Consider the following 21,771-nt stretch of genomic DNA (forward strand, 5'->3'; position numbering starts at 1 on the left):
CTTCACATAGGTCTTGCATTTCTTGAGTTCAGCTATCATACCTCCATCATCCAGTGCCCCATAGCTTGTGTGGCAGGCTTTCTGCTTCTGCTGTACTTAAATTTTTTTTTAATTCTTTTACTAATTGCTCTTCAAATTCTATTTTGTTCTGCCTATTTATACTTTCCCACCTTAGGAAGAGAACTGTCCAAATGTGAAATGCAGGTTTGTCCAGTTTTCAGACCAGTACTGCCACCCATAGCTTTGCTAAGCAGTAGTGGAGAGAAGCTGACCTGCCTGTGCTTGTTTGTCTGTCTGTAAAATGGCGATATCTGTCTTCTCTGAAAAGCTTTACAAAAATCTACTGCTGAAAGCGCTGCGCCAGAGTAATGTAGTAATACTAATTCCGGTTGGCGTTGGTGGTACTTGAATACCTTGTTCCTACAAAAATGCCCTTTCACTGCTAAGAGATGTGCAATGAAGGCTTACCTTACCCATGGGCTAGCTGGCACTAGAAAAGGCATTGGGCATGGCTTCCTAGGCCAAATGCCTTGCTATGGAAAGTAATGAACAAAACTGCTTCTAAAGGCAGTAGCTTATAAAACAGTACAACTTTCTCTTCTCTTCCAGACTACCCTGCCAACTTTTCAAAGCCCAGAGTTTTCAGTTACAAGGCAGCATGAAGACTTTGTGTGGCTACACGATACGCTAACTGAAACTGAAGAGTATGCAGGACTCATTGTAGGTGTTGGGGTGTTTTGCTTAGGACTAAACTTTATAGTGGGGACATCTCTTTGAATGTTATAAGTTTTTCTTATAATGGGGATCATGTGGTGGTGCTAGTAAGGATGCTGAAGTAAACATGACTAGGATTTCCTGCCTTGGATCTTAACTGTGCAATTTAAATATGGTAGTCACATAGTTTTGCTGCTGTTTTCCATGAACTGTCTGAAAACATTGGTCCCTCCACTCTGGAAAGCTTGTGGTATAGGAATCCTGTAGGTACTGCAGAGTGGACTTGCCTTCATGTTGGTATTATTTCTTACCCCCACAGAAACCCTTCTGAAGAGGTATCCATTGACTCCCCTGCTCCTGGGACTTGAGAGAATTTAACACCTCTGGGGTGGGTGGTAGGGTAGTAGCCAATGTTCCTGCTAATCTTTTCTGCCGACATGCAGACTCTTTACGCTCCTGTGCAGAACAACTTTTTCTATGCTCACAGCAGCATATTCAAATGTGGATGACCAGTAGGAACAAAAACCTGGCTGTGGGTGCTCTGCTAATTAGCTGGGCAGCATCTGAATCTGTCCTGAGCAGCTGCACAAATGCACAGCTTACAGGAACTGCTGGTCACAATTGGTGGAGAGCTCAGTTATTATGGCTTCTCTAGGAACCATGCTGATCATGGGATAAACAAATCAAGAGGCAGCAGGGAAATGCAGGCCCATGACTCCACATAATGTGACATGATTTGTGGGTGTTCTGGAGAAGCCTTATTGCTTCCACAAACTGCACTACACAAAACTATGGACCAAAAAGCAATAGTACAGAGTTTTACAAGGTAGCTATGGAAACTCCAGCAGCCTTCACTATAGGCATTTGGAACAAAGTTGATTTATGTTGATTTAGATACCTCCAGCACCTTCAAAACCTGACTTCGATGCTCCCAGAGAGAAGATGCAGAAACTTGGGGAAGGTGAGGCTTCTATGACAAAAGAGGAGTTTGCAAAGATGAAGCAAGAACTAGAAGCGTAAGTACATAGTTAGGTGTGTGCAGTAGAGTCTGCCTATTTGTGAGGGTTCCACGTTTAGAACCCTCGTGAATGTTGGGTTTTTTTTTCTATGAATATGGAGGGTGCCCAGGGCCCTGGGGGGAAGTGACTTAGTAACTGAATTCACAAACATAAATTTGCAAATCGTGGGACTCTACTGTACATCACAGTCAGGTGTGCATGTTGACGGAGGATTTACTTGCGCCAGTCCTGTTAAAACAAGGTTCTGACTTGAAGGGGAACTGCACCATATTTGGTTTTAACCATGTCTGTGCATTCCTAAAAGTCTTGCACTTGGTTAGCTAGGCCAGTAAAATGCCTAACAGTCTTAGTACTGTTCCAGCCCTGAAGAGCTCTGCATATCTCAAAAGAGAGTCTTACCCACAAAAGTGTCCCTATGACATTTTTTGGCCATTACTGTGACTTCTAAAATATACTGGAAATGGCCAGGTCAAAGCAGGAATGCTTGTTCAGAAGCACTGAGCTGAAGCATTAAATAGAACTTATTTCTCTCAGAGAAACACTTCGTACTGCCTATTTCATTGCACAGGCTACATCTTCTTTCCCCTATCTTCCAGTGAATACCTTGCTGTCTTTAAGAAGACCGTGTCATCACACGAAGTTTTCCTTCAGAGACTCTCTTCTCATCCTGTGCTCAACAAAGATCGCAACTTCCACGTTTTCCTAGAGTATGACCAGGATGTAAGGAATCTTCCTCCTTCCTCTGCACTTCCAGGAGAGGATGTTAAGAACACAGCCCATTTCCATGAACTTTTTTTAGAATTTGCTGTAGTTGTAAGAAAATGGTGATGTAAACAAATACTAGCGGAAACTTGCCAAGGCAAGAACTTTAAAGTATACCGTATATACTTGTTCATAAACCAAATATGTTGGTAAAAAAGCGAATCAGCAAGTGATGGGTCAGCTTATCAATGGGTCGGCAAAACAATATCCGCTCCCAGCCAGTCATGGTAAGTGCTGATGTACTGGACATCTTTACCTGGAGCGTTGGCAGACACAGAGCTCCTTGGCTCCTTGTGGCTGCCTGGCCCATAGGAGTTGCAGAAAGGGGCATGGGCTGAGGGACATGCTAGTTGCTGCTCCTGTTGGCCAGGAATAGCAAATTGCAGACACTGGGAGCTGAAGGGCTCCGTGCCTGCAGACACTCCAGTGAACAAACATCCTGATGCACCAGCAGCTTACCTGACAGGGTGGGAAATGAAGTTTGCCAATCCCTGAAATATAGGGTTGGTTTATGAAAGAGTCATAGCATTTTGTCACATTTGGCTACCCATCTTGGGGGGGAGGGGGTCAGCTTATGAACAAACGGGCTAATGAACCAGTACATATCTCATCTAGAACTTATGGCCACTTTGTATGGTGCAGTGACAATGCAGTGTAATAAACCTGAAGCTTGTCTTTGAACAACTTCTTAAACCCCTGAAACTGCCTTTTATCCTGTGTCCTTTTTTTTTTTTTTTTAGCTAAGCGTTCGGAGGAAAAATACAAAAGAAATGTTTGGTGGCTTTTTAAAAAGTGTGGTGAAGAGTGCTGATGAAGTCCTCTTCTCTGGAGTTAAGGTAAGACTTGTTCTCCACTTCCAACAGCCACAATATACTCTACCTCTTCCGCATTCTGTTATGTCAAATTGCTTTATTGCTAATACAAGTTTCTCCTAGCTCTCACTAAAATTGTTACTCAGAACTTCTCTACCTTGTATTACTATGACATCAGAGGATCAGTTAAGCCAATCCATTGTAGAGTTAGTGAGGGTATTTGATTTTCTGAATATGCAGGCAGGTATTACCTAGACTAGCAATCTAGGGATGGAAATGGGAGTCCCAGATTTGCCAAGGTTATAAATATTGTAGGTAAACATCTACAATCCGCGTGTTTTCTTTTTTCCCCCCCTGTGGGGGACATCTGAAGTTTCAGTATGCTGTGAGGAGACCCCTCGTAAAAGCCTGCTAAAGAGACTGCCGTGTCTATTTAATAAAACTCTTGGCTAAAAATCTGATGGTTTGCTAAAATAAACCTCTGCATGTCTAATAGTACTAGAATGCCAGCGCTTTGCTTTCAAAACCAAAATATCACACTGAAGGGCCATTGGGCATCTCTTTGGCAAAAATTAACAGGATGAAGGCAGCCTCTCAAGGTGCTAGGGTCTATGCATGGGTATAAATACCTTTCCTCTCCAATTGGAAACCATTTGTGCTCTAGGAGGTACTAGGACTTTGAAAGAGATTTTGTTTTCCCCAGCTTTAAAAATGCCAGCCAGTAGTACACTAACTCAGTACAGCCTCTGGTTACAGCCCAACATCAAAACTGCAGGGAAAAAAAGGTAGAGACATTCCTAGGGCCCTCTCCAATTTGCCAGTAAACTACTACCGTTTTGCCAGCCTCCTCACCAGTATGGTCTCTGATTAGCAACAAATTTGATGATGTTGGCACTCATTTTTCTCCTTCCGGCTGTGTGCAAAGGCAACCTGGCAGCACTCAGTTGCTTGGAGAAGTCCAGTATTACATATAGCCTGTTGTGAAATCGTAATGGCCCACCTCAGATGGAGTAGGGGCATGATGGGATGACTTTGGCTCCTCTCGGAGTGCAGGTGATCGTTCCTATGGTCACCTGCGCCTCTCCAAAACCAAAAAAGCAGTAAAGTAGCACTTTAAAGACTAACAAAATAATTAGGTGAGCTTTCGTGGGACAGACCCACTTCAGGGAGTAGAGCGGGGGTGGGAGTGAGTCAAGAATTAGATTAAGCCAAGTATGCAGAAGAGCCCCTATAATGATCCAGAAAATTCGCATCCCAGCTCAAACCACGTGTTAATGTGGCCAATTTGAATATAAAAGCTCAGCAGCCTCTTTTTGACCTCCCCCCTTGCACTCTGCACCCCTCTACTCTGATTTGCTCACCTTCATAATCTTTTTTTCTTTTTGTTTTCCTGATTTGTCAATGTGGATTACTATTTTTGGTTCTCTGTGCCTTAAGTACTGAGTCTGTTCTGGTCTGGCTATGGTCTGAAGAAGTGGGTCTGTCCCATGAAAGCTCACCTAACAAAATAATTTTAGTCTTAAAGTGCTAATGGACTGCTTTTTTGTTTTGATAGTGTATAGATTAGGACGGCTCCCTCTCTGTCACTGCTCCTCTCCAAGTGTGGGCTCTAAGAACTTGCATCTCCGACATACATATATAGCCCCCAAGACTATAAATAGTGGCTTAAATGTCACCAACTGAATCACCTTTATGTCAAAGCATGTAGCAGGTTCTCTTAGCTATCCTGGGTCCTGACTGAGCTGTTGGACCTGTAGGAAGAATAGCCAGCTGAAGAAGTCTTAAGACAGTGGTTGTCATGTTCTTGGCAAAATGCTCCCCTCTTGGTCACTAGACTATCCTCTGAAGGAATCGGATCTGCTCTCTGATTAAGACTGTCTGAAACCTGTTCTCCTGGGCTTTATGCTTCTGAATAAAGTTCTCCACGGAAGCAGGTCCGCTTCAAGAGTAGAGCTTTCATTTGCAAAACACTGTATAGGGTTGACGTGATACCAGTAGGACAGCTTTGCCCTGCCATTCCACTTGAATGTTAATAGTTACCATTGAGCGAAACCTTGGAGGTACATCAAAAGGGAAGTTAAAATTCAGTGTGACCAGATCTCTTGAGGGCATCCTTATCGCTTCATTTTAAAGAGGAGACTTCTTAATTAGCTTTTGGTTTGCTTCACTGCATATGCTATGAAGGGGAATCTAGAAACTTGTAGCCATACCTAATGAGGAGATACACTACATAGAAACAAGGTTTAAGGTCACCTCACTTGTAAATGAAGGCAATCTAACAGATCTCATTATCCTTTTCAGGAGGTAGATGACTTCTTTGAGCAAGAGAAGACTTTCCTCATCAACTACTACAACAGGATCAAGGATTCCTGTGCAAAAGCAGATAAGATGACAAGATCTCATAAAAGTGAACTCTTTTTACAAAGCTTTTTTATGTAAACTGTTACTGTCACCCAAAATAAAACTGACCCTGTTGTTGTTCTAGCAGATGTCGCAGATGACTACATCCACACGTCTGCTTGCTTGAACAGCCTGGCTTTAGAAGAGCCCACAGTCATTAAAAAGTAAGCAAACCTGCTGACTGTTCAGGGAGTCCTGGAGACTCGTATGGAGTACTCGGTATCCTGTTGGACTACAAACTGACTCCTGGCTTTGTCCGAGGTGGTCTCTCTAGTAATTGGTATTGCTAGCATTGGTGTTCAGAATTGACCGTGGTGCTCCACGTGGCATGCTAAGCTCTCTTTAGCAGCATACCCAGTGCCATGAGATGGTTTTTTCCAGCTAGGATTCTATGTAATCCAGCAGTTCTGCACTGTTTGCACATCATGCAACATCAAGTTTTAGCCTTCCTTTAGAAGCCCCATCTAACATGAAGCTTGCATTTGTACCATGGGTGTGACAGGCTTGTTTGTAAACATTACTGGTCATGTGTGGACACAGACTTCATGTTGGCAGTGAGCCATGGGTGCGCTTTGCAGGCGGTAGTCTGACACATGGCCGTCTTCTGGTAACCAGGCCAATCTTAAGTGAAGACTGGGACTTGGCCAATCTGTTTCCAGCTAGTCAGTCTTTCTCCTAGCTCTTGTAACGTTGCCTTTGGGGTATGTAGAGAAGAACTTGCAACACGTGAGACTTCCTATATTCTGATCGGGTGGCATGTGATGTCAGTGTCTTCTCAAAATGCACTCCTCAGGTGTTCGTCAGTTTGGGCAAACGCTTTTTTAATTATGTCTACGCACTTTTCTTAATGGAGATCAGTGATTAGTGCCAGATCCATTACTGGAACGGAATTGTTGTGGAAACAATTCTTATGTATAGAAGATTTGAATTACTAGCATGTGTAAGTGGGGTACAATGCAAAATGTCTACCTCAGTGATACCTGTAAGCATTGTTAAACCCTTCATGGCTCTAGAGCAGTGATTTTCAACCAGTGTGTGCGCCATGAGAACTGTCCAAATGCGCTGTGAAATTTCATCAGTTTCCCTTCGCTGTGGCTCTTTAAAGCTGCCTTAGCCCCAGCTGGCACAGGGTTCATCACTTCCCACCCACCGTGAGGAGAAATGCCAACTACTCAGGGTCTTCTCTGCAGCTGGAGGCAGCTGAAATGCTGCTTCCCCACTTGAACAAGCTGGCAAGGAGCCCACCCCCACTCCTGCTGTGGCAAGGTAGGGGAGGACAGGAGCTTGTTGGAGCTGGGATGTGGTTTAAATCCCATGTCCTGGCTCCAATGGACTGGCGGGGAGGGGAGCTGCTTTCTGTGGTTACTCATTTACTAACATCCCTAGCCTGGCATTGAGCGGGTTTTGAAAAAGTGTCTGTGCTCACTGTCTAAGATGGTGTATTCTGCAATGGATTTGAAACATTAATGCATTTGATCCTTGTTTAGCTTGTTATATGCACCCTAAATTGTAAACTTCTCTGAGACTAACTGTAGTAAAAGTAAGCAAATGTTTTATGAGCAAATAGATCCAGCTGAAAAAAGTGGGTGCTGTTGAAATGTTGGTCTCGTTGAAGTGAATTGTGTTACTGAAAAGGTTGGGAACCTCTGCGCTAGAGCATAAAGGAAGTCTTGTTGGAACAGAGCTTAGAAGCTGGGTAGATGCCAGAAGTGGGCTAAAGCTAAAAGCTCCTTGTCTTCTAGTCCTCTTTTTTCAGTTTCAATCCTTGCACACTTCCTTCTCTGTACTTGAATTTTCTCATTCAAATCAGGATTTGTCTGAACCTGTCCCTACACCAGTATAGACACTCATGTAGATTTCTGCTTTCATGCTAACTACTCTTGGGGTCATTAAGAGCTACATCACAGGTTTCCATGAAATGTAAATAAAATCAGTGATTTCTTTTTTTGCTTTTTTTTCCCCTCCAGGTACTTGTTGAAAGTTGCTGAGCTCTTTGAAAAACTCAGGGTAAGAGCTTCTTCGAAGAGCTGTAAATCTAGGTATCCCTCTCTTGTCATCTCATTGCTATCTACCCCTTTTTTCTGTAGAAGGTAGAGAGTCGCGTCTCATCTGACGAGGACTTAAAGCTGTCGGAGCTGTTAAGGTACTACATGCTCAACATTGAAGCAGCGAAGGTGAGCCACTTGTGCCAAACTCTGCCTGTGGTCTGAACTGAGTTACTAATTTTGCTGATAAGCCGATGAGCTTGTGTACAAATAAATGGGGAAGGGGAGGAAACCTCTCAGCAGGAAATACAGCTTGGAAAATGCCAGGTGTATTTCTGAGCTTCCGTCCAGAGGGATGGTGTAGGGAAGTGCTATGTGAGGAGACCCTTGACAAGCCACTCCTCTTTCCCCCAAAACCAGGGATTGGCTAGCTGACAGCTAAAATAGCTCCACAGGTGCAGTCAGCTGGGAGAGACTCACAGGTTAGCCAAGGCTCCCTTTTTATTCCTAATGTAAGGCGTTCTTATTATCCAGCTAGCCTGGCTTCAGGCGAGTACTTCCAAGGCGTGTCTGTCTGTCTGTCTGTCTCTTTCTACTGACCAAGACAATGACCGAAATGCTCAGGCTGATTAGAGAGGCTGTAGAAATAGAAAACCCTGTAGTAATGGGGGATTTCAACTACCCCATGTTGATGGAGGATGTTTCCTCTGGAAGGGGATGCAGAGGTCGTTTCTAGAGCCTATTAATGACTGCTTCTTGGAGCAGCTGGTCCTAGAATCCCAAAGGGGAGAAGCACTACATGATTCACTTCTGAGTCAAGCATAAAACCTTTGCCAGGAGGTGAATAGCAATAAAACAATGGTATTTGAAGATAAGGAAAATCATTGTCAATGGTATTAAACTAGAAAATGTAGAGAAGGTCACAGATCTGGGGAGCAACATAATGTATGATCTAGACTGTAAGAAGGAAATAGGGACTAGAAAAGCAAAAGCAAGCTTGAAGGCAATGAAAAAGATCTGGAAAAACAAAGCAATTAGCTTAGGAAGGAAGCTGAGCGTCTTGAAAACGTGTGTATTCAGCAGCATGTTATACGGATGTGAGACATGGGTGATAATGAAAGATTCGAAAAGAGTATTGGCGTTTGAAAGGAGTTCTTATAGAAAGATTCTGAGACTAGGATGGATGCTGAAGATCACCAATGAGGAATTGTACGGAAAGATACGGCCAAAAGGGAACCTGCTGCAGAAGGCTATAAAATGAAAGCTACAACTATATGGGCATATTTGCAGAATGAACAACAAGTGCAAAATCAAGACCCTGGTATTGGGCATAATGGATGGCTTGAATAGGAGAGGCAGACCCCACAGAGAATGGATTGATGGTTGGTGTGGAGCTAGTCTACAGAAACTAAGCCGCTCTGCATTGGACGGGGAAAGATGGTGTCTGATGCCTCTCACTGTTTCCTTCCAATGGGTGCTGAGCCCACGGTTATTGACGATGATGAAGAGGTGAATATAGCTGAGCTGCTTGATAATGGCAACCGTAAAATAATTAAGCATCCTAGTGGGTAGGGGTGCTGTCAAAGAAACCCACCCTTATCACATTTATCTTCATTCAGAAGGGGGAGTTACACAAACAAGGAGAGACATTAAAAGGAACAATCACAAGAGGGAAACACCTGCAAACTGCAGGGCAACTCTATGTAAAAACCACCATAATACTCAAATTAATGCATAGTCCAAATTTTAAAAAAGAGGACCCCAAAAAGCCACCCTGACTAAACAGTGAGCCTGTTTATAGGTAACCTTTAAAAATTGAAGGGCCACTTCTTTTTTTCTTAGTAGGAGCATAAGCTCTGCCAAGTAGTGTAAAAATGATTTTTTTGCAGGCTAAAAAGTAACTTACAAATTGCTCTTCAAAAGACAGATTCTGCAGCAGACTTTTTTAAAAAAAGTACATTTGTTTCAGGCTGCTGGCTAGCCAGTAAGGGGGATATTGGACAGCTGAGAGCCTCGGGAAACACTTGGTGTACAAGACTGTTGTGGAGAAGCAGAGAGATTTTTGTTGCATTGGTCTTCACTGAAGAGATGACAGATTGGCACCCCTGAATCATTCTTGTTTAAGATGACCGATCTGAGGAATTGTCCCATACACAGATGCCAATAATGGAGGTTTGGAAAGAAACTGAACAGTAACAAATTCCCAGCTCCTCATGGCATCTCCAAGAATTCTGAAAACTCAAACCAGTTGAACCTTTCTTGTCTGGTGCCCTCAGGACCTGACTGGTGCCTAATGAGAATTTGCTGAATCATGGGAGGTCCATATTGTCCAGCACATTACCAACACTGCTACTGGTTTACTGGGCTCTTATAAGACATTTAGGGGGTAAATTACAGCTAAATCACAGCACAGAACCCAGAGCCAGGACTGGGGGCTGCAAAACTTTGTGGGACCACAGAACGCTTGGCCACACCCATGGTAAGTGGTCATCTGGCTACCTAAAAATTATGGCAGCTCATGGATGTTGCCAAATGAGCTCCAAATTAGAGGTTCAACCTGTTCAAATGCTGGCTACTGCTACAGAGGCCTCCATATATCCTCTCTAGTTTGCAGAGCATTGCTGGTGCCTTACAACCACTTCTTTTTTTTCAACCTGAACAGTGCTCTGGCATGTAAGTGGCTTCCAGTGAAGCGTAGATACTTTACTAGTGTGTTTCTAGGTGCTTACGGAGTGGAACTGGTGGCGGCAGAAAGTCCTGCCAAATCCTTCTGGAACAGTGGTTCCCAACCTTTTTGGCGTCGCACTCCCTTTCGATTTCTGAGAAACCCTCACGCCCCCCCCCCCCCACCTCTTTTAACAAAATTCAATTTGTAATTTTATTTAAAGTTTGTTTATTTTAAACATTTTTGTAGCAAATAAAAAATAAGCATAAATAGCTTTTCTTGGCCCCTTGAAGGTGTCTGGTGCACCCTGGGTGGCCAGTTACCAGAGCCCCATCACAGCTGCCCACCTGAGACCTGCACTTCAGAGCCACTTGTCCAAGCCCTGCGTCACCTGGGTCACCTGCCTGAGCTCCACCCTGCTGGAACCAGCTGCCTGAGCCGCCTGTGCTGCCCGGGTCAGCTGCCTGCCTGCCATCCTGAGCTGCCCAAGCCCCATGCTGCTGGGGCTAGCCACCTGCCTGCCAGCCCAAGCCACACGAGCCCTGCACTGCTAGGCCCACCTGCCAGTCTGAATTGCCCAAGTCCCGTGCTGCCAGGGCAAGCCACCAGCCTGAGCTGCCTGAACCCTGTGATGCCGGGGCCAACTGCCCAAGTACTGTGAGTCCCACAAGCTGGATGGCCACCTGAGCACCTCCCATCCCACAAAGCCAGGCATCCCCAGCCCCCATCTAACCCCGTTCTCCTCTCCCCATAACCCCCACTCACTTGTCTTTGCAGAAGGCAGCTAGCTCCATGTGGGTCTTCACCAGCGTGCTTTTATAGCAGCTGCAGCAGGTCACTCATGTAAAATGGCAGGGGCTAAGAGAGCTGGGCTTTGCTTCTTCTGGTTTCCCTCAGGTGAGGGGAATGATTGGGGGTGGGGGGCCTGGGTCACCTCACAGCCCCCAGTTTGGGAAACCATGTCCTGGAAGAAGAATGCTTGTAGGGAAGAAAAGACAACCATAAGGTTCTGATAAGGATGGGATAAAAGTCTCCCAAATGAAGGTGAAAAGACACTGGCCTAACAGGGTATTTTAAAATTGTGTGGCTTTGTGTGAAGTCTGTCTTTTGTAGCATCCACAAATGGCTGCTCTTGCACTGCAAAGCTACTTTCAGCCTCTTCTTATGCTTTTATTTTCCTCTAAGGGGTCTGATCAAGTGTTCTGCTGGCTGAGACATACGGTCCATGCGAGGCCTATTGCTTGCCGTGTTTCAGAATCAAAGCACAGAATCCAGAGCCAGTTTCTTTAGATGCTGTAGATGCAATAAATAACCTTTTTTTTTTTTTTTTCTCCAAAGGATCTTCTCTACAGACGTACTCGAGCTCTTGTGGACTATGAAAATTCCAACAAAGCTCTGGACAAAGCGCGATTGAAAAGCAAAGACGTCAGACTAGCAGAAGCACATCAGCAAGCCTGCTGTCAAAAGTTTGAAAAGCTTTCAGAGTCTGCAAAAGAGGGTAAGGCAGCATCACACTGCACTAAAGCTACGTTGGTTCTCTGTATCCTTGCAAGGCTGCTTCCACAGTAACTCCATGGGATGCTCTCCCAAATAGCTCACCTTCAAGTCACATTCCTCTTAACTCCTGTAGGCCAACAGCTCCTTTGAGGTAAGGCGGAGTCAACTGAACTGCTTTACAGCACATGGCCAAGTCTGTGCATCCCTAAGTATCCCATCCTGGTAAATCTGTGACCCCTAATTTAAATATTCAGTCATCTGGCTTTCTTCAAAGTAAGCAGATCAGTAATAGGACACAGTAAAAAGGGGGCCTGTTCCTTATGCTGCTTTAATTGTCCTGCCCTTTCCTTCTGGGTTGAAGCATTGTTCTTGCTCTCTCCCTCAAAGGTATCTTAGCAACTAAATTCCTTCAGTTACTTGAAGTCAAGATGGTCAAATGGGTATGGATCAATGGTCCATTTAGAGCGCTATTTGAGCCATGCAGGTCTAGTGTAAGAGGTATTGGATGGGAAAACAAAGCTCTTCAAATCAGAGCCCAAGCATATGAGAAGGAAGGGGCCTTCTACAACTGTTATCCCAGCAATCCCTATTCATAAAGCTGCTTTCGCAGCTGGAGGGATGCCCTAGGGCAGAGTTCATGGGTCAGCTGTCTCTTCACTTGACCGTATGTGCACTTCTGCCCCACGGCAGGAGTGACTTGATCAGCAGCACCAGTGTTCCCGGCATTTAAGTGTACATGGCTGCAGCTTCTCTTGTGAGCAGTTAGACTTGCTGTGACTGAGGGTGTGTTGTTTAACCTCTTGGTGTTGCTGTTCATTACATATAAAACTTAAGAGATCCTTAAAATTGGGTATTATGCAAAGTACTTGTAGCAGGCATAAAGTTCACAGAACTGCAGCATGAATAACTAAAGGTCTGGCTGCCCCAGCAACCTGCATTATGTCGCTGCTGTTTTGGTGTATGAATGGCTGCTTCAGTCTAGACTAGTTTTTCTTACAGCAAAAACCAGGTGATGCCCATTTCTGGTGGACTATCTAGAGCAGTGGTGTCCAAAAGCAAGACACCCAATTTGCCACACGCCCTGCCCCCATGACTCACCAGAGCCACCAAGCCACCATGGGGCCTGAGAAGCCACCACATGAGCCCCTGAGCTACTGCACCAGCCTGCTGAGCTGTATTCACCACAATATACTTCCCTATTTGCCACACGTGGTGAATGGGGAGTGTATTTGACACCATGGATCAAGAGCATCGAATCAGTGTGTCCACTCCTCTTCCGTTCACCCAGGGAGCTTCTGTGTATGCTGGGCGTTCTGCAAAGGGGTTGGGTTCCTAGTCCAAACAGTGTAACCTAGGACAAAGCAGGGAAGGGTAGAGGGAAGGGGTGCAAATACTCATAAGATGAGGTAAGCAAAGTGCTGTAGTGTGGGGTTTTTTTGGGGCGGGGTGGGGGGGGGCATTGCTTCATGGTAGCTCTCTGGTGCTTCTAGAATGTCTTGCAGCCCAGCAATAGGTCATCCCTCTTGTCTCAACTTAGAGTATGGGCAATACCATGTGAGTGCCAACTGTTCAAAGCATCTTCCAAGAGTAGGGAAGCCACACTGCCATTCTCCCGCTGCTGATTCCTTATGTGTAGAATCTATCCCCATGTCCAGCAGGATTTCAAGGGAGTTGGCTCCTTTTTCTTCCTATGCTGAAGAGTTCAAAGTCTGGACTCCAGGGCTGTTGTACATGTGCCACCCTGTTGCTTTTATACTGTCCTTCAGGGCCGAAGCAGGAGGCCTTTAAGGGCTATTCCTTGCAGTCCTTAATGGACTCTTCAGAATTTTAACTCCTCAGAGACATTAACACAGGGGAGGAGTGATGCCGGGGCATCAGACATACTCTAAGCTCTAAATGTTGCTTAAAACTCTAAGCATGTAAACTTTTGCCAGTTAAAACCCTAAGCTCTGCAGACTGTCTGCACGTGGGGGAAGTAAAGGACAGGTCCCTTGAGGTTCCCCACATCCTCAAGATGCAATGTTCTTTGATTCCCTCCCTCTTGTAGAACTGATCAGCTTCAAACAGAAGAGAATCGCAGCCTTCCGTAAAAACCTAATTGAAATGGCTGAACTAGAGATCAAGCATGCGAAGGTAAGCCGTCTCGCCCTCCTGCAAATCGCACAACTGCGCCCCATCTTCAGGGACTGCACAAACTCTCAGCTTTTTCTCCTGGTGAAATTGACATTTACTGTGGCCGCACAGCGAAAGGTTGTTCTCGCCTACGTAAGGCTAGGAAATCACATGCAAAATCACCTTTTTAAAAGGTGAAGTGTGCAAAGCAAAGTAATAAAACTAGGAAAAGCAATTGGGCTTGTTCCCTGTGTGTGGGATAGTAAAGCCATTCATTATGATCACACACTAACTTCTAAGAGGCCTATGCTTTACTCTGCCTGCAGGATGCTCAGGGATTGAGTATACAGTGTGGATAAGGAGGCTGCTTGTAGGACTCCAGCATCATTTGCTGTAGTAGTTGAAAGTTTGCCACAAAAAAGGGGGTAGGGGGCTAGAGGAAGAAGATAGAACCCAGTTCTTCTGTGTCTCCTTGTATATAGTGCTGGGCAAGCCACTTATATTCAAAGATGGCAGCTGTGCTCCTCATCCTTGGGGAGCCCAACTTAAGACTAACTCCTAATTCACGAATCCTGAGTGCTGAGCCCTCAATAGTCAATGGAAGCTGCACATGCTCAGCACCTCTGAATAATCTGATTGCGGGCTGGGTTGGGAAGTAATCCATTCAGGCCTTCACAATTAGTGGGGCACTTCAAAATCCTGGGTTTGAATTGCCCTGTGCCTCTGTTACCCAGCTGTAAAAGGGGGTTGGCACATCCCATTTCACAAGCTCCATGGGGGGAGGGAAAAGTGGGTCTTGCAAATGCTTCTTTATAGTGAGTGCAAGCTGAGATGGGTCCCATGAGTGGAGGGGATAGTGTGTGACCTAGTAAGGACTTATATGTACCCACTTTAATAGGCAGCATTAAGGTTGCACAAATCTTAATTTTGGCACTTCGTAATTTGAATGCTTGCCTCTGCGGCCTTAGCATCCTACTATTGATCTGTGTAATGACTGTACTAAATGTAGCTTCCAGGCCTCAAGTGCTGAAGAGGGCCTTTCCATTGTTGAGAACATCAAAATACAAAAGCTAAGCTCACTTTTTCCCTCCAGAGTTTGAGAACTGATTTGGGTCTCTTTGATCCCACGCGTCTCACTCAGCATTAACTTTCTTCCCTTCCAGAACAGCATCTCTCTCCTGCAAAGCTGTGTTGACTTGTTCAAGAACAACTAAGGCACCTTAATCTGAAAGAAGGTGAAAAACCGTGTCAGTTGCACTCAGCATTTGTGGGAAACTTTTCTATTTTGCTTGACTTCATTAGGTTAAAAATAAAGATGCTGTCTCAAATGCTTTGTTTGACTAATACTTAGCCATGTTGCCATCTGTGTATTGGCTTCCATGGTCTGAATGAAAGCTGAATTGCATATGAATTACTTGGATGTAGCTAATTTCCTGTGAGTTAATAGCTCACGGTGGACAAAAAGTACAAGTACTAGATTGCAGAATGTGATCCATTTTCTAATGGCAAAGGGTAATTCTCTCCAAGGGTGAAAGGTTAATGAAATGAAGGTGGCATTGCAGTGTCTCTGTGTAGCCCAAACTATTAAAGGAGCTCATGTGGGAGGGACTTGTGTACAGTGTTCTTAAGCAGTTTTATAAAGTAAAACAACATTCCACTTCATAGACCGATTTCTACCACTGTACAGTGTTTTGGGTTTCTAGAACTACATTCAGTATTTGTACACTCGGCAATACAGCAAAATAAAATGTCTCATACTATTGTGTTTCTATAAACGAATTACTTTGTATAACAGACAGTCTCTGGAGGATTTAACCCCACCCCCTAAGTAGTTCAAAGGAAGAACCTTTGCATGATCTGGAAACTACACACCTGAATATCTAATCTGAAAGAGCGGGGCAGTTAGAAGGCAAAAATGAGACTCAAGTTAATACAGCTGCTCACAGTCTGGTTATTTTCTCACGATGCTTTAAAAGTTGCACAATACAATCCAGTAGCAAACCTCTAAAGGGTGTTGGTTGGTTTTTTTTTTTTTTTTTTTTTTCCTTTTGAATGGAAGTGACCAGGGGACTTGACCTCCTGCTGTGAATATCTGCTGTCTTACTCAACTGCATAGCGAGACATTTTCTTTCTCTAACCGAACTAGTAGCTGAGCTCCAGTTGGCCATCCTGAAGAAAAGCAACCCATTTGGTATGCTCCGAGTGGCAGGTGAATTCGGTATTGTCGATAGAAGGGTAGGCAACTAAACTTTCCCAGGGCAAACTTTTTTGGTAAACAGCTGGATTTCCATATTCTGGCATGTGCCTTTTGCTTGCCTAGCACTTTTCATCGGCTTGCAAAGCCCTCCACAAAAGGGAGCACTGTACCCTGCTTTCCCCTGGCGCTGGTGGGTTGCGGGGGCCTAACGATGTTATGCTTGAAAACCCCAGTGTGCCTCGTGCTGCTGAAATAGGAGACTGACAAAAGGTACCTTGAAACACTGCTGTACCCAGCTGAACTGTGGGGCCAGTGGAAAACCATTGCCAGAAGAAGCTGTTGGCTCATGGTTTGCCAGGGCTGCTTTCTATTCTCGCTCAAGTCTCTGAAACAATACCTCTTTCCTCAAGCAGCCTGTCTGCAAGCCACGCTTCTTGGACTTCAGGGGCCAGCGAGCTGAAGGGATGGGGCACACTGTTGTGAATCCAACAAGAAGTCCTGTGGCCCCTTAGAGACTAACATATTTTAGAGCATAAGCTTTCGTGGGCAAAGACCTGCTTCATCAGAGGCTGCAGCCCTCAGAGAATAGTGACTGAGAGCTAGCTGTCTTGTCTGTATCCTATCAAAACAAAGGAGCAGTCCAGTAGCGCTTTGAAGGCTAACAAAAGGGAAGTGTCAGCTGCAGAACAGGCTCTAGGCTTGAACACCCAAGTGATGTGAACCCAGCGTGTGCAGAGCAATAGCAGCTGGCAGAGGATGGTGCTGCCTTTGTCTGCTTATGAGGAGGAAGCTGATGGGCTTTCAAGCCCATGAAGGGCATTAGCTCAACTCTCCAGCTACATCCTGGATTCTGGTTAAGCCTGGTGGCTACTGAGCTGACCCAAGAGAACAGCTGTTTGCACTGTAGTCAAAGTTGTAACTGAGCGTCCCCTGTAAACTTGACTTCTGTCTACTCCTTTTTAAAAAAAAAAAAAAAGAAAGAAAAATCATATTACCCTGATCTTAGTACAATAAACCTTCATATCCAGCACTCTATCACCTGGAACTCTCTAAAACTGACATTTTAACCATAAGTAAATTTAGTTGTTGTCTGTCAGTACCAAATAGTGAAAGGAAATACAAGTAAATACCTTAAGTTTACAGTGTAAAATACTACTGTTATTGGTAAATAAAGTACTCTGCATACAGTTTTGTTTCCTTGTTTTTCTCCAGTGTTATGCATGGCTAGGTATGCCAGTATTATCCAAAATACTGGAATACCTGTCAACCTCCTGCTCCGCGGGCTTCTGGATATGAAAGTTTACTGTAGGTTAATTCTGTAACCCTAGGAGACTGTCACCTTGACAGTTACTGGTTCACATTAGGAGGTTATCTGGGCCACCAGAAATATGAGGGGGTGTGTGAATGTAGTTCCGTAATGCTCGTGCTTGTGTCACTTTCCAACATATAGCTGACACCCCTAACAGAGATCTAGTACCTTGTACCACATTGGACTAGGGCCTTATAAAAGCAGCATTGCCAGCTCTTCCACTAGTTGGTGTATTTCTTAAATCCTCTGCTTTTGGAATCAGGTGCATGGGGAAGAAAACTCATCTCCCCTGCCCCCCAGCCCCTTGAAGTTTCTGGTCCTCCAGGCTGTGGAGAAAAGTTTGAAGGTGGGACCCAAGTGCATTGAAAAGGCTAAAACCAGAAAGCAAACAGAACATAGTGTGTTGCTTTTAAGAATCCTATGCGTTTTTAAAGGCCATTTCATACCTTCCAAATGCTGGTATTTGGCACAATAGTGTAGCACAACTTACTAATCTTTAGGAACTACATCAGTGGCCATCCTCGCTGCTGCACTTGCCTGATCTTTTATCAGGGTGCTATGTTTCTAGCTCATGGGGCAGAGTTAAAATTGTTAATGGAGTGTAAGTGTCCACTGTCAGACATGTGAGCATAACTGTATTTCATGGCATCTGAGTTTTCTTTTTTTAAAGTGAGCCTTGGAAAGGTTAAAAGTGCTCCCGACTCATTTATGCACATGCAACTTCAATGAAGTTTTAAGGGAGACTCAGTCATTGCAAGGCTGTAATTTAAAGGGCTGATCTTCATTTAAGTTGCACTGATTAGACCTCAACTGGAGTACTGTGTCCAGTTGTGGGCGCCAGATTTTAGGAAAGAGGTGGAGAAATTGGAGAAGGTCCAGAGAAGAGCAACTAAAATGATTAAAGGTCTAGAAAATGACCCATGAGAGAAGATTAAAAGAATTGGGTTTGTTTAGTTCGGAAAAGAGAAGGCTGAGAGGGAGCAGCATGTTACTTTTCAGGTACCTAAAAGCTTGTTACAAGGAAGAGCGAGACATTATTCTCCTTAGCCTCTGAAAATAGGACAAGAAGCAAGGGGCTTAAATTGCAGCAAAGAAGGCTTATATAGGAAATTTTTCCTAATATCTGAACTGTTAAGGTAGTTAAGCACTGGAATGTATTGTCTAAGGAGGTTGAATCTCTGTCACTGGAGATTTTTAAGAACAGGTTCGATAAATATCTAACAGGGATGATCTAGACAGTGCTTGGTCCTACCCTGAGGGCAGGGGCCTGGACTTGATGACCTCTTGATGGTCCCTGCTAGTTCTGATGTAGACGTTTCAGATCAAACTGCACACGTGTGTTTACGGGAAATAATACTGGTAAAAGCCCTATTGGGGGTGCAGGTCTCTCAGTATGAAAAGTACTTTATGCTGGTATAGTAACACCCCTGCCTCCACAGAAATGGCTAGCTCTACATACAACAAGTGGAGATCACTAGCCTCCCTAGGCAGGGGATCACAGTCAGATCTTGACACCCGCAAGCACCCTAGACACAATGAATTTCCAAGTGGGCTATGGGAATGCAATGGGCTGTGGGTTTTTCCCTTTTGGTCCTGTAGGTGGCAGGTTTGGACAGCCTGTGGATGGTGACTGGCACTCTGTGGCATGGATTTACAGCAGGACTGGTGGTATCAGCAGGTTACTGGACAAACCCGCTGTTCAAAGCGCAGCTGGGTTGGGGTTGCCAGTTCTGCATTCATGCAGTTGGGTAGAGAAATGCAATGGCACCAAATAACCGCAGATTTCGGCTCTGGCACACACCACCTCTCTCCCTCTGCAACTGGTGGGCAGTTGCAGTTAGATGGCGTAAGACCAGTGCCTTTTTTTGCTGGGACTTAGTATCAGCAGCCCAGGACTGGCTGGGGGAGAGGTGGGGAAGGGAGCTGGCTGAGTGCCGCACCTCTGTTTTCACCCAAATGGCTCTGCGTAAGACATTGTCTCAGACTTCCTTGTATGATCAGCTAACGTTAGCTTGGATTTTGGTTTCCTTCACGCTGGGTCTTGCATCAGCCCTTGGCAGAACGAGTGGATCAAAACGGAGGCAACAGTGTCGAATGGGAGGTGGTGACTCATGTTAACGAGGTTTTTCCACGGTTCGTGGGGTCACAGGGAAAGCTGCTGCGGAGCGAGCCTTCAAGCCTGACCCGCTCGGGAGCATGTCCATTCCGCCTCTGCTCCTCCACCAGCTTGTCTTTACGTACAGGCGGAGAGCTAACCTTTTGCATTGGTGCTGGTGGCTGACGGCCTTAGATCAAATGCCCTCGAGTGAGACTTTCGCTGGGCCTGGTCTCTCGACAGCCACATTTCTCTCCTCCTTTGAGCGCTGGTTAGGAAAAGGGGCAGTTCGGAATCCCGGGGCAGTGCTTTAACCAGCTTCCTCTCACTCAGCTATTCTAGCACTGGCACGGAGGCCTCCTTTCCTCAGAGGCGGGCTGGCAGATGGGGGTGGGGGTGGGGGACACAGCTGACCTCTTTTCTCCCAGTACAGAGGTCGGCACTTGCTTGGCTGTGTAAGTCACACAGTCTCAGCATGGTGCTTTGTTTCCCCAGACAGTCTGTAAAGTCTGGCTGGCTCTTGTTTGGAAATCCAGAGCAATCTGCTGAATAAATGCTCTTGTGAGTTTAAACTTAGCCTGAAGCCTGGGTCTGAATTATTGTTCCCTTGCAGGGATCCTGCTGCTTGTGGGATTAACACAACTGCGCTTGCCTTTCAAAGTGTGACCACGTTTGTTTCGGGCCAGATCAAGGCTGTTTCAAACCCCATCTGCTGTCTTAAAAACTTTTAGCTTTTGCATCATGCCTTTCCCCCCTGCCAACCTCCAGAGTCTGGCAACCCTGTGTATATATTCCCTGTTCAGCTCCCAGCTTGTACCTTGCAGGCTACCTGGGAGCTGCTGGAAGATAGTCTTATAGACTGCTACCCATGGAGAGCACTTGGGTACCTGCTTTAATCCCTCTCTGAGCAAGGAAGCCCTTTAAGGCTATAGCTGCCCTATAGTTGCTGTGTCGGGATACAAGTGTAGGGGGTAACAACTCCATGGCCAAACATGGCACTCGTAACAGCAGCGCTATATCCAGTGTGGTATTCCAGTTCTGGTTCCCCTTGGTAGTGGAAACTTCAGAATAGCTGCTTATGTCGCACTTCAAGTTCAAAACCGGTAGCTTGAAATAACTTACACAGTTTGCGCCGCCTGAGTTATTTCTCATGACAGCTGTGGTGTAGCCATTGCCTCACAGAGCTGCATGCCTGATTCTGGGCTGTGGGAACACAATGCACAGGGAGACAAGGCTTGGAGGAGTAGCTGTGTCAGGCTGTATCTGCAAAACAACAAGGAGTCCTGAGGCCCCTTAAGGGCTAACACACACACACACACACACACACACACACACACACACACACACACACACACACACACACACACACACACACACACACACACACACACACACACACACACACCCTGCTACAGCTGGAAGGGACCTTGGGAGGTCATCTAGTCCAGTCCCCTGCCCTCTTGGCAGGACCAAGCACCATCCCTGACACCTATTTGCTAAGACCCACTTCGTCCGATGCAGGTCACGTGCATGTAACGAAGTGGGTCTTCGCCCATGAAAGCTTATGCTTATACATTTGTTAGTCTATAAGGTGCCACAGGACCTCTCGTTGCTTTTGCAGATCCAGACTAATGCAGCTACCCCTCTGATAAATAAACCTGCTAGCCTTTGAGGGGCGCCAGGCTTCCTTGTTGTGAATTCAGGGGGATATTGAAGAAGCCCATTCAAGAGATGGGTTATTTCTACCCTTTTTGCTTCTGCTGGGTGTGCGTGTATCCCACCTGAGGGTTGCTAATCTGGAACAGCCTATGGCCAAGAGGTCCAATCAGTGCTTTAGTTGTAACCTGATCGATTCACAAGTGAGGGCCAGATTTTCACTGGTGTGAATGAATGCTGCCTCACTGATACCAGCAGAGTTACGCTGATGTACCCTAGGGGCTGTATTTTAATCGTAGTGTTTGACTTGCAGCATCGGCTGGAAAACAGTAAAGGTCTGAATCTGCATAAACTCTACTGGCCAAACTCATGTCATTTTCAGGGTGACCAGCTGCTGCTGAGCAAAGATGACACCCTTGGGAAAGAGGCCTCTCCTCTTGTTGGTAGGCCAGTTCCTTTTAAAGGCTGGATCCTCAGCGACTGTATGTCTGACCAGCTTCCCTGTGGACAGCACAACTCTGCACAGGTGCTGAATGATGAGCTCAGTT

At 45.5% G+C, this 21,771-nt stretch overlaps 1 protein-coding gene across 1 annotated transcript in view; it reads left to right on the forward strand.

Annotated features, from left to right (window-relative positions):
- The window catches only part of SNX5 (sorting nexin 5), a 37,587-nt gene extending 20,438 nt beyond the window's left edge, over window positions 1-17,149 (forward strand). The window contains exons 3-13 of the mRNA XM_074989313.1: window positions 610-720; window positions 1,609-1,730; window positions 2,330-2,453; window positions 3,236-3,331; window positions 5,609-5,714; window positions 5,796-5,871; window positions 7,675-7,714; window positions 7,795-7,881; window positions 11,696-11,855; window positions 13,902-13,987; window positions 15,130-17,149. Coding sequence (XP_074845414.1) covers window positions 610-720; window positions 1,609-1,730; window positions 2,330-2,453; window positions 3,236-3,331; window positions 5,609-5,714; window positions 5,796-5,871; window positions 7,675-7,714; window positions 7,795-7,881; window positions 11,696-11,855; window positions 13,902-13,987; window positions 15,130-15,180 — 1,059 coding nt within the window. The 3' untranslated portion in view covers window positions 15,181-17,149. The remainder of the gene's footprint in view (window positions 1-609; window positions 721-1,608; window positions 1,731-2,329; window positions 2,454-3,235; window positions 3,332-5,608; window positions 5,715-5,795; window positions 5,872-7,674; window positions 7,715-7,794; window positions 7,882-11,695; window positions 11,856-13,901; window positions 13,988-15,129) is intronic.
- Window positions 17,150-21,771: the final 4,622 nt, after the last annotated feature.

Source organism: Carettochelys insculpta, chromosome 3 (assembly GCF_033958435.1).
Source record: "Carettochelys insculpta isolate YL-2023 chromosome 3, ASM3395843v1, whole genome shotgun sequence".
NCBI classification, from domain to species: Eukaryota; Metazoa; Chordata; order Testudines; family Carettochelyidae; genus Carettochelys; species Carettochelys insculpta.